Genomic DNA, 18,014 nt, shown 5'->3' with positions numbered 1-18,014 from the left:
AAAGCTTGCTCCTTGCATTCTTCCCTGCTTGCTTATGTGACGTATACCCTTGTAACAGTGACGGAAGAGGGGGGCGGGGATGAAAAAAAATCTAATGTGTCTTTAAAAATCACTTTAATCTAAGCTGAGATCACAAACACTAAAAAGCTGTAATCATAATTGTATGGTTATTGCATAATATCACTACAGGGCAGAGGTAAGGTTGTTTGGGTGCCTTAACTGTTTATTTCTTACTTTAAGATGTTGGGATTTCTTATGTGTAGCCTTAACTCTAAATTCCCTAGGTTTGTACAGCTTGGTTTAAAGATAAAGAAATAAAAATTGGAGATGTTATTTAATACAAGTTAATGAAACATTTTCTGTCTAGTAATATGAACCAACAGGTTATTGGCAACATGCTTCTTGAAAATTTATAAGGATTTCTTTATTGCCTTCTTCTAACGCCTGTTTAATGTGCGTTCTTCTATTGTAAGATGAGAGTGTCCTCTCAGACAACTACCATAAAAGAACCATCTATGGCAACTTCATCAGGCTTAAGATGCCAAAATCTACAGTGAAAGAAAGGAAGTAGTCCAGGTAACTGGGGACAAAGTTACTCTACCACAGAAAGAATTTTACCATGAAGTAGTGGAGCATGCCAAATGAACAGTGCAGCTGAAGCCTACTGAAGTAGAACTGAAAGTAGGGCTTTCTGACAAACAGCTATTGGAACACTTTCTTGAAGGGAAGTGTAATAGTCTGAATCCTTATGCTCGCCCTTTTTACAAAACTATAATGCATATTGTACAAAATATGCCTTGTGAAGTATAATTTGAAAACTCAATTTGCTGACTATTGTCCTAGTAAAATGTGTGTGGTAACACTATATGTAAAGTTATAAGATTTTACTGTATATCATTACTGAGACCTATTTCAAGTTTAGAAAAGCAGACAAACTGGTTCCTCAAAGACAAAAAGGCAAACTAATGCCTCAGCCAGGTATCAACAAAATCATATGGACCATCACCTGGTTAAGCAGCCATTCTTTGGCAGGAAAAAGGGTGTAAGCGAGAAATTTGCTTGTTGGCAAAGAAACAGCTGGAAGTTCCCATCCCACAGACTTTCTGTCTCCTGAACCCCAGTTGGAGAGGTTTCTCAAAGAAAAGGGAAAGGATAAAAATGAGGAACGGGACCCCAAATGATCTCTCTCCATCTCTACTCATAGCATCACCACCACCTAAAGGTCAAGGAAATCAACACTGAAGAGAGAGCGATCCTGTCTGAAAGGAGTTCAGCCAGTAAGATTGCTACAGCAGGTGGTGAGAGAACCCTTAGCTTGTTAAATTAGATATCAGTTTGCATTTTACTTTTTATTTCTTTGTAACCAATTCTGACTTCTATGCCTCATTACTTGTAATCACAAAATCTCTTTCTGTAGTTAATAAATTTGTTTTATCTAGATCAGTGTGTGTTTGGGAAACTACATCTGAGCTAGAAAGTGATATGCACAGCCTTTGTTATTAATGAAATAAGAGACTTTATATGAGCTTGTATTGTCTAGGAGGGTGCTGGGCAATACAAGACATTTCTGGGGGGAAATCTGGGACTGGGAGTTTGCTGGTGTTGCCCGCAGTCTAGTTCATGGGTGGCTGTCTATAGCACTCTTATAGTATAGTTGGGAATGATTTATATGCTGGAGGCTGTGTGTGGGCCGATCAGGAATGGTTGCTCTCACACTGAAGCCGTGTAAAAGGCACTACAGGTTGGAGAATTGAGGGGACACAGCAGTCCATCAGTCCAGCTTGTACCCTGGCGAATGTCACAGCAAGACTATGCAGATTATTCTGCTAAAGTTGGAAGACATGAGTTATACAGGTTATGATTACATGCCTCTGCTGACCAAAATCCAAAGAAATTTAGAATGCAGCAACCCATGCTTTTTCCTTTCCAGACAGAAATAATTTTTAACAAATGAAATCATCATCATCGTTTCCTATTTCTATTCAAAGTCATCCAATCTAGTTATTATAGCTCCTTTCTGTTAAGAAAATAATATAAAAAACCCTTCTGTATCTGCATTCTGTGAAATCATAATGAATCAAAAATGACCAGAACAAGACATATCTTTGTACCAAAAACATTCTCTTATGCCAAACTCTGGTACCTGTTTCTGGGCTAGCAAGTTTGATATAGGTTTCTTAAAAAAAAGACATACTATATAAATAGGCTTAAAAGGAGTAGATTTTTAATCTATAAATGTCAAACATCAATTTCATTGAACATACAAACCAACAAAAAAATTTCCATCATTGATTACCTATCTGCAAATTTTGACTAAAAGAAAAATTCTGCTTTAGAATTTAATCAAACTAAGGTTATTTACTTTGTATATTTTGACACACGATGTTGACAAATTTTGTGCTATTGGTTATAAAGATTTAACTTTTTGAATCTCAATGTCTACTGTAATTAAATGGTTATAGTTAAGGCTACGATTTTGTCACAGAATCCGTGACTTCCAAAGATCTCCGTGATTTCAGCCCTGGCGGCTGGGAGCTGCAGGGTCCTGTCACCTCCTGCAGTGGCAGGGAGCTGTGAGGTACCTCCGCTGCCTGAGGCAACAGGCCCCTCAGCTCCAAGCCACCATGGGCCATGGTGTACCCCCGCAACTCCCCAGCCGCCGGACCCCTGGTGGCACCCCACCGCGGCAGCGGGATTCCCACAGCACCCCACTGCTGGGGAGGTGGCAGGGAGACCCTGCTGCTCCCCTCTGCTGTGGGGGACGAGGGGACCTGGAGCTCTGAACCCCCACAGGTAGTGGGGGCCCCAGAGCTCCCAGCCACCCTACAACTGCCCAGTCCCTTCCCATTTTATCATGGATATTTTTAGTAGAAGTCTGGGACAGGTCAGGCTTCCGTGAATTTTTGTTTATTGCCAGTGACCTGCCCGTGACTCTTATTAAAAATATACATGACCACAATCTTAGCCTTCGTTATACCCGTCTCACTGTCTGAACCCACTATTTCCTACAACTGTTCAAATTTAAAGTCTACACAAATAATGCTTTAAAATAAACCATTGATAAAAATTTTATTCTGCCAAGCCTACACATAAGACAGGTTTTTCCAGAACTTATCAGACTGAAAAAATAAAAATGAATTAAGAGCTACCCTAACACCAGGCACATGGGATACTTTTACATGTGACAAATCCCTATCACCATCCAAATAATTCAGATTTCAAAAATCTGAAAGATGTTATAGATTTTTAATTAAAGTTTCGATCTGTTAAAAAACTTGATCACCAAGCTTTGTCTTCCTAAGATAAATCAATATGGATCAAACTATGATCAGATCATTTTCTCTGAACCGAGTACACTAACAGAATATGTGAGATCCTCATGATGCAATGACCCCTCACAACCCCAAGCCTGCAAAGCCTTAAGCAGGTGCTTCATATAACTCACATAAGTAGTCCCACACTGCACAGGTGAGTAAAGTTACTCAGGTGCTTAAATTATTTTCAGGATTGGTGCCTATTTTTTTTCTTCCTTTTTTTTTTTTTTTTTTTTTTAAAAAGCTCATGCTTATACAGTAGAACCTCAGAGTTACGAACACCTGGGCAATGGAGGTTGTTCAAAACTCAACAAAACGTTATGGTGGTTCTCTCAAAAGTTTACAACTGAACATTGGACTTAATACAGCTTTGAAACTTTAGTCTGCAGAAGAAAAATGCTGCTTTCCCTTTATTTTCTTTAGTAGTTCAGGTTTTCCGTAGTACGGTATTGTATTTGCTTTGCTTTTTTGTTAATCTCTGCCGCTGCCAGACTGCACACTTCCAATTCCGCGCATTTGACTGGTCAGTTTGTAACTGAGGTTCTACTGCAATGGTTCTCAACCCATGGACCACATGCAGCCCAATTAGCGCACAGCTGCGACCCAGCAGATTATGTGCTAAAGGCTGTGGGCTCCAGGCTCCTCTGCTGTGCAGCAGGCTCCGGGAAGCTGGCTGCCTCCCGGCCCCCCACAGCAGGGCTTGTTGTCTGACACCCAGTCTGCCACAGCAGGGCTTGGGGTCCCCATCCCTGTCCCACACCCAGCTCTCTGCTCCTGGCCCCACTCTGTGGAGGGGTCTTTGGGTGGAGGGCACTGAGCCTAAGGGTTTGTTGGCGGGGGGGAGGAGGGGGGGGAGGGTTAGGTGGAAGGCACTGTGGTTCTCAACCTGTGACCCAGCTAACACTTTGTGGGCCACACATGCGGCCCACAACGATAAATAGGTTGAGAACCACTGTTCTACTGTAATGCAATTGATGTAATCGACCAAAAAAAAAAAAAAAAAAAAAAAAAAAGAAAAAGAGAAAAAAAGGACACATGAATCCAACCACAAAAACAACTGACAATTTTTTGTTTGAGGCTATGATTTAACAGGTTATTGAGCAAGAGACTTCTTGAATATTTACAGGCATTTAAAAAATTCTTGTACCTTAAAGCAAGATATAGCAATAGATACAATGTTTAGAATATATTATTTCATAATTTGTTCTACTCAAATGATTATACAGGTGAATAGAGACTAAATATGGAAGAAGCCAACTTTTTATACATACACACTATGGAATAAACTACAAAAATACAGAAAAACAATTTGTGAACAGTTAAAACAGAGTTAAAACCCTCCACTAGAACCAATGGTGGCACTCGTGCATATCCTTCCTATACATGCTGCTGCTCTTCACAGACAAGAATTTCTGCAAGCTCTTTTTTCTTGTGCAATGTTCTGTATCACACTAATGGAAAACAGAAAGGATCCTGATGGTACATCATTGGTGATACGGGGAAACTTCAAAAATCCATGAAAGAATGGCTTACAGACTGATAAGCAGCAAGATCTTTCAAGACATTTGGAATGTTTGCTTAGACACAATAGTATAAAATAGACTATTACATTCATTGTACTCCCTATGGATGCCATTCTGCTAGAGAATCTAGTAGGACTTTGATTTTACAAACACAGGGCCTGTTCCTTAAGAGACTTGATTTACAAGTTACACATGCATGTAAGCGTTTTCAGGAACAGGCCAGAAGACCACAAGTCAGGAAAGCACTTAAGCATGTGCTTAAGTGTTTTCCTGAATCAGGGTTTAAGTTTATTTAGATGTAGCAAGAATCTCTAGGATACTTGCTGTACACTTATCTCAATACCCTCCTGTCACATTTAGGAGTGCAATCCAGACCAGCGAGAGGTGCGTCACTGCCTGCCCTGAAGCCCTGCATACAGTAAAGTGCTCTGTTGCTGTAGCTCCTTTGTTAAATGCTCCCAGATAGCATACACGCATGCACCAACTGTCTGTGTGATAAGCAGCCATGTTTCAGTAACTGTCTCCACAGCCTGCTTGTTATACCACAGACATCCACTGATCTCCACCAGCCATGATTACTTCAGCCAAGTGACCCCAACACACTACTAGTCCTGCATTTCCCCAAAACTGTCTGCCCTGAAGCATCCAGCCCTCTCCTAGACCACTCAGAGAAATAATAAGGTTTGTTTGCTCGCTCCTTTAAGAGACAATACCCAGCAGCTTGCCACATTAACTGGAATCTCCAGTTCAAACACAGCACTGGGTTGGTTTAAATTAAAACAAGTATTAACAGGACACAAGTTAAGTGATGCCAAGTGAAAAAGAAAAACACGTAGATATAATGACAAGCAAATGAAAGTGCTAGCATGCATCTACAAGTCTAAAACTTAATCTAGCAAGGCACAGTCTTTGTTTAAGATGATTTCACACACTAATTACTCTTGGTCCAGCATGGCTGACTCTCAGTCAGGACCTTCCACAGATGTACAAGGTGCGGTTTACCCTTGTCATCTTAGGGGTTTATTGCCCCTCTCTTTATAGTCCAGCAAACCTTTGACAAGCATCTCTCAAAGTTCATTAACCCTTCTTCAAGAAACAGGATGCCTTCCTGGGAGTGAAGTCTCCATCCCCCACTGACAGTTATGCCCTTATCACCTCCCCTTGTCAGCTTGATGGTTTTGTTTAGCTTTTATGTAAATATAGCCTCCTGGTCTCGGTCTGATGACTGAGCTGGCTAAACAAGCAAATACACAATTCTTCATGGATCCAAACGTGCTGACCCCCTCCCACCCTGTGAGTTTTGATGATTCAATTTACATATGCAGTAAATTGTAATGTCTGGACATTCTGCTCCATTCGTATTCAAAACCAGGGCTGACTTGTTTTTACTTTGTTCAAATACAGATTTTAAAACATAGTATCAGAGGACTTCCATAACTCCACATATATTCCTCAATGATATTATTAACTAGTGTGTTATTAGTTTTCAAATGATATTGCACAAGGCACAGTTTGTATAAATACCTTTGCATTAGTGCACAGGGTGTGAACACAGGAGTGGTTAGGGTCACGCATCTCTACCCCTAATTTGGAAGACAGAAGTTTGTTAGTATAGATTGGTGCGAGTGATCATTTGATCAGAACAAAATGTCCTTCTTTTTAGTCGAAAACATTTATATTGTGGTAGTGCCCAGAAGTTCCAACTGGGATTGGGGCCCCACCGTGCTTGGCACTATAATGCAGAAGAGAATCTACATTCTGAAGGGTTATAATCTAAAGCATACATGCAAATCTTTTAGTGGAGAAAGTTATCACTTCTCCATTCATATATTTGGTGGGCAGGTTCCAGATTAAGGTAGTACAAATGACAATCTCTACCAATCATTTGGGGAGTGAGGGGGCTGGTCCATTTCTGAAAGAGGCCATTTCTACAACACAGCTATACAAGCCTAGAAGCACTAGCCAATGGAAACTTGCTATTTTCTATTCTAAATTAGATTGAAGTTCAAGGTATATTGCTTCATTTATTAACACTCATGAAACTCCAAAGTGCTCCAAGGAGATTTCAAATTTGATAATATCTAGAGGTCTCTAAGGTACAAATTCAAAAATCTACTTTTTTTAAATGCAGCCCAATTCACATTTTTAGTGATCTGAAACAACATGATCAATTCTTCTTAATCAGTTACTAAATCTGCAGGACTCTCAGCGATGTTTCAAGTGATCAACTTTATGTTGTGCCTAAGTCTACAGTAACACCTTGTTTTACAAATAGTTATAATTAATATTGCAAATAGCTACACTTATTCTAGAATGTTGTTCATGGCCAATCTAGTTTCTAAGATCTTTGATCCAAACAAATCAACCAGCCTGTATTTTCTGAAAATGCTTTAGGAATGAAAGTCAGTCAACAGCAGAAATAAAGATACACAATTTGTGGGGATCAGTATCTTCCTCGAAAGCAGTTTTAAATACACTAAAACGTGTGTCCTCCAATCCTATCCACAGAACCTACCATTCCCTAATAATTTTACAGATATTTGAATGCATGCCACAGATGAACGAAGTGTGAGGTTTTGTGCAGCTACAAATTTGCATGGCTGTGAATTTGATTGTTCATATCAATATATTTTCCCCACTTCATAGCATGGACACCTTCAAGTTGCACTGAAAATATTCCTTCCTTAAGAAGCTGTTTAATATTAGAAGGTCTTATCCTTCTAATGTAGTCACCAGAGCTGGCAGAGTATAGGAGACAGAAATGTAACTTTATCAAATGAATCAAAGCAAAAACAAAAAAAAATCTCTTCATAACTATGAGTATTTATTCCTAGTCTCTAATTTCTTATGAGAGTCTATTTTCAGACCCACAATAAAAAATTAAGTATAAGCTCTTGAAGCTGTAAAATCTTTAGAAAGGACACTTTTACGTAGACTATTGTCTTGTTTCCTTATATTTATCTTTTCTACAAATATTTACTATACTAGAAAATTTTTGAGCTGGTTAGTTTAAACACTACTACAATACAGTAAAACGCTTGTCTTTGTCAAGGCTAACACTAACCTGCAGTTTACACAGAGGAGCTTAAAAAGGCTTATACAAAGTTTCATGAAGGTCTCTGACACACTAAAGATGTGTAGAATAGTTAGCCAACAATAGATCACAAGAATCCTTGTGGTGAGCAGTATTATGTTTTTGCTGCTTGTGTGGTATATTTTACAGAAAAAGAAATAGAAACCCTAATTATCACTCTGAAGTTTTAAACAAATTTTAGCAAGTGCAATCCATATCTGAGAACTGTCTCTGGCAGAGAATCTCCAGTGATTGAGTCTCAGTCCTTACAACTTCAGCTGGAAGTATTATGTAGGTAACAATGATCTTCCTTTACCCACTCCCCAGCTTTTCTTAAAATTAACTAAGGCTGTAATTTGGCGACTAATTTGTCCAGGTTTAAAGCCTGTCAAGCAAGTTATAGCAGAAGGAAAACATTATCCACAAAAACAGTTCACCTATTAAGAGATTTAACTTTCCATGAATGTGTTTAGGCTGGGAAGTCCCAAACTACTTTGGCAATAAGCACTATAAAAAGAATTAAAACATTTTTAGAAAGGGGTCCCTAAAAAAGAGGATTCACATAACTAGCATTTTGAGTCGGGAGCCACACAGACTAGCTATTAGGAAATGCCAAGAAGAGGTATGTGTCTTAAGCCCCATCCCTCAAAGTGAGTTAGGCCTGGTCTACACTATACAGTTTGGTCAACGTAAGACAGCTTACGTTGACCTAATTACGTCAGTGTACACACGACAGCATTGTCCCACAGATGTAAGTACCCTACTATACCGACATAATAATTCCATCTCCACCAGAGGCTTATGTTGGCGTAGCTGGGGCGACAGTCTCTACGTAGGCCCTGTGCTACTTCCATCCGCTATTGACTGTCAATTTCATGGAGTCATGAAATTGACAAAGCTGGGCAGCTAGAGCCAAGTTGTCCCCAGCTCCCCACTCCCAGCCAGGCGGTTGCCCCTTGATCCCAGTCAGGAGCGGTGAGGTGAGAGCTGGGGTGGGAGGCATCTGGGCTCCCGGCAGGGAGCTGTGTGGAGCTAAAAGCCCTGTCTTTTAGCCCGCACACTGACCCTCTACAGTAAGTGAAAGTGCTCGTGGTGAGGGGACACACCACCGACAGGAGGACAGTGAGGACATCAACCACTGCAGTAATTACTGAAGTCGCTGTAAGTAAGTCAACTTAGGGCTGCAGTGTAGACATGTCCTAAGATACCAAACTCCATGACTCCTTGCACTTGGAATTCACAACCACGAATGCTCTCCTGGAATTAGGCACCTAGGCCAGGTCAGCAAGAGCCGGTGGTGGCAGCGATGACGGCTGCCACCCTCTCTTAGCTAACAGCCTAATGGTTAGAGCACTCACCCAGGAAACCAGACTTCAAATCCCCCCTCTGTCTAATGTGGAGCAGGGACCTGAATCCATGTTTCCCCTGCTCCAAAGTGAATGTCCTAACCATAGGGCTCTGGGGTATTCTAGGGTGGGTCTTTCAGTCTCTCCTGTTTTAGCTGTTCCATTTCACATAAAATATTTCAATATTCATCAGGCCAGACAGATTGACTCTATTGTCCAACGGTTAGAGCACTCATCTAGGAGGTGGGAGGCCTAGATCCAAGTCCGTGATCCACATCAAACAGAGGGGGGATTTGAACCCAGATCTTCCATATCCTGGGTGAGTGGGATACTGGGTAAAGGGGAGAACCAGCACCACCGGCTGTATTTTGTGCAGGATGCAATCTAGTCAACATGTTCTAAGGCAGCCTACAAGCACATCTACGGGATCAAGCCACACAGGCAAGATAGGTTGGGAATGCCTAGGTGTGAATTAGGTGCAAAGCTGCTCAGTGGTGTCAAGATTGAGGCGGCTGCAAGCATGCCCACCGGCAGAAATTTAATCAGCTTGGGACTTTACTAGAAGAAATTTAGGCACCTAAACTTCCTATATGCTTACAGGGCTAGACAGCAGATAAGTGTTATGAGAATCTCATGTTTGGACAAAGGCACCTAAAATGGCAGCTAAACACTAGTCTCTTTTTGAGAATTCCACCCCTTGAAATCCAGATGATTCCACTGAAGAATGGATGGAAAAAAAAAAAAAAAGCTTCTACAATCAGAAGACAAATTTTACTGAAATTTTCATGAACATCTGGGCCAGACCAGTGATCTTGTGTTGTCATGAGAGATGGAGTCACTATTGAGGCTTAGCCTCCCCCCATAGAAAGAGTATTGCAGAAGCAGCAAGCTCAAGTCACAGAGGGAGTGGAGCACCTTGCGTTGCTCTGCAGTGGCTTCTATAGCCAGAGAGAAAAATGAACCGGGAGATGCTGGCAAGATGTACACACTTCTTTGTAATACTCTGGTTTATACTTTGAGGTGAACAGCCTAGCAGCAAAATGAAGTTAAGAATACAAAGCTGAAAAGCAATTAAAAAAAAGCCAGCTGCTGCCGATGGAAAACCTTCAGTAAGTCAGTTTTCCTCTAGAGCAAGTTCCACGTGTAGTTAGCTAAAGAAATGAAAGACCCTTATGGTCTTCCCATAGCATGTTCTTCACACCGAGTTTAGGGAAACAGTGGAAGAGCCACAAGGGAAAGGGAGACACAAAATGCAAAAAGGAAAAAAGGAAAAGGGAAAAAAGAAAGGGCGGGGTAAAATGCAGAAAGAGAAGAGATAAGGGAATTAAAAGCGCGTGTTGTATTGATAAGGGGAAGGTGGCGTCTTAGGGCATGGGTACGCTTGCGAGTTAGAACGCATTAAAGCAGCCCTGAGCGCTCTAACACACGACGTGTCCACACTTGTAAGGCACGTAGAGTGCTGGGACTCCACGGCTAGAGCGCTCCTGGTACTCCACCTCAAAGAGTGCAATAGCGTTTAATGCGCCCCCGCTGGAGCGCCGCAGCGTCAGTGTGGATGCCCTGGTCTGTTAATGTGCTCTGATCGGCTTCCAGAAGCGTCCCACAATGCCTGTTCTAGCCACTCTGGTCATCACTTTGAACTCTACTGCCCTGCCCTCAGGTGACCAACTATCAGACCCGCCCTTTAAATTCTCTGGGAATCCCCTTCCTGTTTGCTCAGCCAGGCGTGGAGTGCTCTCAGCGAATCTTTCCAGGTGACCATGCCTCCATGCGCCAGGCAATCTCCAGTATGGAGCAATGGCAAGGTGCTGGACCTCATCAGTGTTTGATGGGAGGAAGCTGTCCAGTCCCAGTTGTGCTCCAGCGATAGGAATTACAGTGCCTTCGGGCAGATATCAAGGGACATGATGGAAAGGGGCCATGACAGGGATGCACTGCAGTCAAGGGTTAAAGTGAAGGAGCTGCAGAATGCCTACCACAAAGCCCACGAGGCAAAAAGACGCTTCAGTGCTGCCCCCATAACCTGCCGTTTCTACAAAGAGCTGGACGCGATACTTGGGGGCGACCCCACCTTGACTCTGAGGACCACCATGGACACTTCAGAGCCCAGTTCAACAAGGCAGGAGGAGGAGGAGGAAAGCTGGAGCAAGGGCGCTGAGGTGGAAGACACCCCAGAATCCCTAGATGCATGCAGCCAGGAGCTGTACTCAAGCCAGGGGGAAGGTAGCCAGTTGCGGAAGCCGATGCTTGGTGAAGGACAAACACCAGTGGAGGTTCCCAGTAAGCGGCTTTTATTTTGCGAAGGAAGTTATTCGGTGCAGGCTCTTGGGGCGAGGAGGGTTAGGGCTGCATGCATGCCTAGATGTGGAATAGGGCGTTGCTGTGCTCTCTCACATCATGGTAATCGGTCTCAGTGATCTCTTCAAAGGTCTCGTCCAGAACTTGGGCAATGCACTTGCGTGGGTTTCTTGGGAGAGCCACTGTGGTCCTTGTCCCAGTCAGGCTAACATGTCCGCGCCACTGTGCCGTGAGGAGCGGGGGGAACCACTGCTGCACACAGGCAAGCTGCATACGGGCCTGGGCGAAAGCCACATTGCAGTAGAAGACCCTCCCTTGCTTCCCAGGTCACCCTCAGCAGCAAGATATCTTCCAGGGTGAACTCCTATGGAAAATGTGGGGAAACTGTTCAGTATAGGGGCCCCCTGCCGCTCTTGGCTCTCCCCAAGGCACAGAAACCCAGAAGGTAGTACGGCCGTGAAACAATCAGTCCCCCTTGACCATGTGCTTACTCACCATTTTGTGGCACCTTAGAGACTAACCAATTTATTTGAGCATAAGCTTTCGTGAGCTACAGCTCACTTCATCGGATGCATACTGTGGAAAGTACAGAAGATCTTGATTATCATACACATTGTAAGGAGAGTGATCACTTTAGATAAAGTATTACCCGCAGGAGAGTGGGGTGGGGGGAGAGAAAACCTTTTGTAGCAGTAAACACCCATTTTTTCATGGTTTGTGTGTATAAAAAGATCTTCTGTACTTTCCACAGTATACATCTGTGGAAGTGAGCTGTAGCTCACGAAAGCTTATGCTCAAATAAATTGGTTAGTCTCTAAGGTGCCACAAGTACTCCTTTTCTGTTTGCAAATACAGACTAACATGGCTGTTACTCTGAAACCACTCACCATTTTGGGGCTCCCATGGATTATGTGCACTCACTTTGGGACAGGCAAATTATGCTATTGTTTAGACTGTGCTTGCCCTTAAGTACAGGAAATCATTGCTCTATCTGGTGTGAACAATGCTGCCTCTGTTAAGTGTTGCATTTTGCCTTTACAGCTGCAACCTTGAGATCTCAGCCGTCCGTGTTATCACAGGCCGAAAGACTGCAAAGAATTAGAAAGAGACCACGTAGAAGCAAAGACATGCTGCCTGAAGTAATGCAGCAGTCCCTTAACGAGAATCTAAAAGCGCAAGAGTGGAGGGAGAGTGAAAGGAGGATCCGCCAGCAGAATGTGGATTGCCGGCACAAAAACGCAGAGCTCCGGCAGCAAAGCATGGATTGGCTGATAAGCATCATGGAGCGCCAAGCGGACTCGATCCAGGTGCTCGTAGCCATGCAGGCGGAGCACTACTTTGCCCGCCCCCACCTGCAGCTCATCCCAAAACTCTTTCCTTTGTGTCCCCATGTCACCTCCAACCCACTTTCCCCAACATCCGGGTTCTTATCGCCACCAGCTGCCTCCAATACTTATAGCTTCACCACTCAGCCCTGAAAACTACAACTCTTACCCACTACACTCAGCCCCCATCACCATGCATCATAACCATTCTGAAGTGCAGCACTCATTGCACAGCACTCCAGGCAGGAAGGCTGAGTATGATAACAGGACATATGCAAATCTGTGATCGTACCATTCCCCACCCCACTCCCTTACACTTTCTGTTTTCCAAGCAGCTGTGCTTCTTTTCAATAAATGGATTTTTTGGCTTTGAAAACATTCTTTATTATTGCATAAAGTAAAAGATACCTTAGGCCAGGAAAGCAACAGGCACTGCAAGTCAGCATAGCAAACACAGATTTCTACTAACATTGGAACCACTGCACTTCACTCCAGTGCAGAGCACCAAACATTACTGGTGGCTTTCAGCCTCAAATTGCTCCCTCAAGGCATCCCTAATCCTTGCAGCCCTGCGCTGGGCACCTCTAATAGCCCTGCTCTCTGGCTGTTCAAATTCAGCCTCCAGGTGTTGAACCTCCGAGTTCCATGCCTGAGTGAATCGTTTACCCCTCCCTTCACAAATGTTATGGTGGGTACAGCACGCGGATATAACCGCGGGGATGCTGTCATTGGCCAGGTCCAGCTTCTCATACAGAGAGCACCAGCGGCCCTTTAAATGTCCAAAAGCACACTCCACGGTCATTCTGCACTGGCTCAGCCTGTTGTTGAACCGCTCCTTGCTGCTGTCAAGGCTCCCTGTGTAGGGTTTCATGAGCAACGGCATTAAAGTGTAAGTGGGGTCTCCAAGGATCACAACGGGCATTTCAACTTCCTCTACGGTGATCTTCTGGTCTGGTAAAAAAGTCCCAGCTTGCAGTTTCCTGAACAGGCCAGTGTTCCAAAAGATGTGCGCCTCATGCACCTTTCCGGGCCAGCCTGTGTTAATGTCAATGAAACACCCACTGTGATCCACAAGCGCCTGGAGAACCATAGAGAAATACCCCTTCCGGAGGCTTGGTGGGCTGGTGCCAGAATTGGAATATGCGTCCCATCTATCACCCCTCCGCAGTTAGGGAAACCTATTTGTGCAAAGCCAGCCACAACGTCATGCATGTTACCCAGAGTCACGGTTCTTCTGAGCAGGATGCGATTAATGGCCCTGCAAACTTGCATCAACACGATTCCAACAGTCGACTTTCCCACTCCAAACTGGTTAGTGACCGATCAGTAGCTGTCTGGAGTTACCAGCTTCCAGATTGCAACAGACACCCGCTTCTCCACCAGCACGGCAGCTCTCAATCTCGTGTCCTTGCGCTGCAGGATGGGGGGCGAGCTCCTCACACAGTCCCATGAAAGTGGCTTTTCTCATCCAAAAGTTCTGCAGCCACTGCATCCTACACTTGCAGGACGATGCAATCTCCCCCACTCAGTGCTTGTTTCCCGAGCCCAAAAGCAGCATTCCACAGTGGCGAGAAGGTCCATGAATGGCACAAGCAATCATCGTCGGCATCCTCACTGCTAGTTTGGATCTTAAGGAGTAACTCGACTGCCAAACGTGACATGCTGGTGAGACTCGTCAGCATATTCCTCAGCAGTTCGGGCTCCATTCCCGCAGACCGAAAGGGAAGACAGAGCACACAGTACAAAAAATACTGAAAGATGGTGCCAGAAGTGGACAGAGGCACAGGGATTGCTGGGATGCAAACCGATGCATCACGGGGCATTGGGACAGGACCCAGAATGCCCCACACCCTCTGCCCCCTTCCCACAAGCCACAATGCCAGAATGGGAAGAGGTGCTCTGTGGGATAGCTGCCCATAATGCACCGCTCCCAATGCCACTGCAAGTGCTGCAAATGTGGCTATGCCAGTGTGCTTGCAGCTGTCAGTGTGGACAGACTGCAGCGCTTTCCCTACTGCGCTCTAAAAAGGCTGGTTTAACGCAAAGCGCTCTACATTTGCAAGTGTAGCCATGCCCTTAGGCTGAACAAGGGGCAAGGTGCTAATAAATCCCTTGCTCACCATTCTGTAGAAGAGTTGAGCATTCTTTGAGACTGTGTCAGATTATCACTAGCTTGATCCTACTGTAACAACCATTTTAAGATTTAATTAGGCACACAGAAAACAGAAAGCATTTGAAATTTAAAAGGTTAGAAGACTCATTTTAACAATTTCCCATTCTCTTTTGTTGTATTATAATCTTTTACAGTGAAAAATTTCTTGACTAACTTTTCAGATGTTATTTGAGATTATATTAATTGGCCCCTCTTGGAAAGGAAATGTTTGTTTAGGCCTGCTCTAAACCTACAATTTAGATGGACCTGGCCACGTTGCTCAGGAATGTGAAAAATTCAAACCTCCAAACACTGTAGTCAAGCTGACTTAAATGTGTCTACACCAGGAGTTAGGTTGATAGAAAAATTCTTCTGTCAACCCAGCTACTGTCAGCTGTAGGGTTGGATTACCTATATCAACTGAAAATCCCCTTACTTTGACGCAGTAAATATCTACATTACAGCAGCATAGCTGCAGCATCCATAGTGTAGACACACCCTTAGATGGTCACATTTGCGGCTCTTATATTGAGGTCTGATTCCATTTCCTTCCAGGCAACAAATACATACAAAAAGGAGAAGATAGGAAGCGCAGTTCCTTGGTGTATTTCTTATTTTTAAAACATCTGCTAGGAAATTACAGGCACAGCACATAGTCTCATCAGCCATTCCAAGACATAACAAATTTACCACTGTCAGGCTGCTTAAGGCAACTTTTATCTTGACTTTCTGGTTACAGGTGTTGCTTATGATGGTAAAGTTTGCATCAAGCTCCTCTGTCCGCAAATTTTACTCTTTGGTCCATTAGCTCAGCTTCAGCAGGCTACAAAGTAACTCCCAGAAAAGCCACACTGAGAAAGAAGTGGGATGCTATTCCCATTAATATTACCCAATCGAAACAGGATTCCAACTATTCAATTTTTTGAATTCCTCAGCTCATCATTGTGCCAGTGTCACCTTAACAGGAACAGTGAAGATCTTAACTGACAGATTCTAGTTTCAGCATATGCCGTTTGTACCAATCTAGCTTTTGATTATTTTGGAAATGCTTATGAAACATTACTGCCTACCCCAAACATTCAAAAAATAATAAATCCAAAAAGTTAAAATAAAATGAGGTGGTTTTTACTTGCACCTTTTGGTTTTTGAGCCTTTAGGGTCACATTTTCAGGCTTCTCTCTGCAACAAGGAGGCTAGAATCTTTTTTTTGTTTTTGTTTTAAATAGATGTTGAGATTCTCATAGAACCACAATTCCATAAGCCAGTGCTTTAAGAAAAATCAAATACTACCGGCCTCACAACCACCACTGAAAGAGTTGGCAACACATGTAACACACTGAGCTCGGCTTTTTAATAAATAAAAAAGCCTCTCTCCCACTTTGCACAGCACTGAGCATTGCTCCCCACACTTCAGTCTAAGTTTTGAGCCATGTTGATGGATTCTGAAGACAGCAGAGTAAGGGCAGCTTTTTACTCTATTTATAAAAAACTTCTCCAATGTATTTAAGTGCTGTAAAGGAAAGCACCTGTTATTGCAGTTCACTGGTAGCTAATCCTGAGGAAGATCATTTTTAAAAGAAGTCAAAATCTGAACTTTCCAGGTCTTTGGGTTACAAAGAAAGCTTCCAGTGTGAACAAATGCAGTGTCGTCTTAGCCAGATTTGTGCAAAATAAATAAATAAAATAAAATAAAATGGAATTGCGGGTTTTGTGATAAAAGCATGAAATTTGCTATAGTAAATGTGTTATTGGGGGGGGAAATGTAATCTCCCCCCATTGAAAGTAGATTTTCCTATGTTTCAGACTACCGTGGAAAGTTCCCCAACTTTAATAATGAAAGTGAAAATACAGCTTTTTTTTTTTAATTGTAGCAGAAGATCCAATTGAAAGTAACATCTTTATAAAGACGAAGGGAGGGGCTATTACTAAGCAATTTAAATATGCCAAAGACAAGCTCTCTTGACAAGTTCTTCCAGTTACAAGAAATGTTTAAATAAGAACTTATACCATCATAGCCACAATGCTCTCATCCATGCCTCTTAAAATGAAGTCATAATGCTTAGTGTGATATCAAAGATTTCCAGCAACAGCTACTTGGTCATAAGTATAAGACTATGACTGTATTACAGGATTTCCCACCAAAAAATAAATATTCAAAAATAGATATGCAACAAAATGAACACTAACAGCTACTTGCAAAGTACATTACATTTTGCAAAAATATTTTCTTAAGGTCTTTCAAGTATGAAAGTTCCTCTAAAATTATATCACTAGCTTCCCATCACAGTGAACATATTTCTATTTCCCTCAATATCAACGTTTGTATTACAATTGCCTCTGAAGACCCACACCCAATCAGGATCAGGTCCCCATTGCATTAGGCACTGTACAAACATATAGTAATATATGATCCCTGCCCCAAAATTTACAACTAAAATCTTACACTTAGAAGAGAATGAAGAGAGTAAAAGCTCAACTTTGATTCTCTAAACAGAGAACCTTGATGTTTGTTACACACAGAAGTCTCAAAAAATGCATCTCTTATGCACTTTTGAAAGTATTACACCAGATACTTAAGTAACTTAAAAGCCTCACTGAGGCACTTAAGCACTTTTGAAAGTGTCACCAGTAATCTATTCTGAGTTCCTACAAATCAATTTCACAGCACTTCAATTTGGGGGGCAGGGAGAACAGAGATAAGTGTTATTTAAGTGCAAAATATTATTACTGAGACACAAATCTATGGATTTTACACCACTAAGTGCACTTACTAAGTGTTATTTCAACAGTGGTCATTTATACAAATACCTACACTAGTTTGCCTAGTGGAGTCATGAGAGGAAGTTTTGAAAGGCCAGCAATACAAATGTGGATAAGGCAATACAGTATTAGGCACAATTTTCTGCTTTATGAGTGGGACAACTTTTGTTCAAGGGCCATCTAACATCACCAGAAAACGTTTGGCACCAAAATACATATGTAA

The 18,014-nt window shown here is 42.7% G+C and overlaps 2 protein-coding genes across 12 annotated transcripts in view; one reads left to right on the top strand and one right to left on the bottom strand.

The window, feature by feature from the left end:
* AGTPBP1 (ATP/GTP binding carboxypeptidase 1) overlaps nt 1–18,014 on the bottom strand; it is a 167,029-nt gene that overhangs the window by 118,333 nt on the left and 30,682 nt on the right. For 4 of the 11 annotated variants that reach the window (XM_043547337.1, XM_043547330.1, XM_037901760.2 and 1 more), the window contains one exon: nt 6,362–6,420. The exons of the other annotated variants lie outside the window; for them this stretch is intronic. The gene's annotated coding sequence lies outside the window, so the exon portion shown is untranslated. The remainder of the gene's footprint in view (nt 1–6,361; nt 6,421–18,014) is intronic. 11 annotated transcript variants of the gene reach the window in all.
* LOC119566675 lies at nt 10,994–13,032 on the top strand. Its single transcript, XM_037903060.1, has 2 exons — nt 10,994–11,536; nt 12,596–13,032. Exons 1-2 carry the CDS (start codon nt 11,161–11,163, stop codon nt 13,030–13,032), a joined length of 813 nt encoding a protein of 270 aa, XP_037758988.1. The 5' UTR covers nt 10,994–11,160.

This window comes from Chelonia mydas, chromosome 5, assembly GCF_015237465.2.
Source record: "Chelonia mydas isolate rCheMyd1 chromosome 5, rCheMyd1.pri.v2, whole genome shotgun sequence".
Taxonomy (NCBI): domain Eukaryota; kingdom Metazoa; phylum Chordata; order Testudines; family Cheloniidae; genus Chelonia; species Chelonia mydas.
The sequence above is the reverse complement of the archived record's forward strand: the minus strand, read 5'-3'. Positions and strand labels throughout refer to the sequence as shown.

What these genes read in the sequence shown, in the direction of transcription:
- LOC119566675 (XM_037903060.1), top strand. Translation starts at nt 11,161, where the DNA reads ATGATGGAAAGGGGCCATGACAGGGATGCACTGCAGTCAAGGGTTAAA. An exon ending in AACACCAGTGGAGGTTCCCA is followed by an intron (nt 11,537 to 12,595) that starts GTAAGCGGCTTT and finishes TTGCCTTTACAG; the next exon opens with CTGCAACCTTGAGATCTCAG.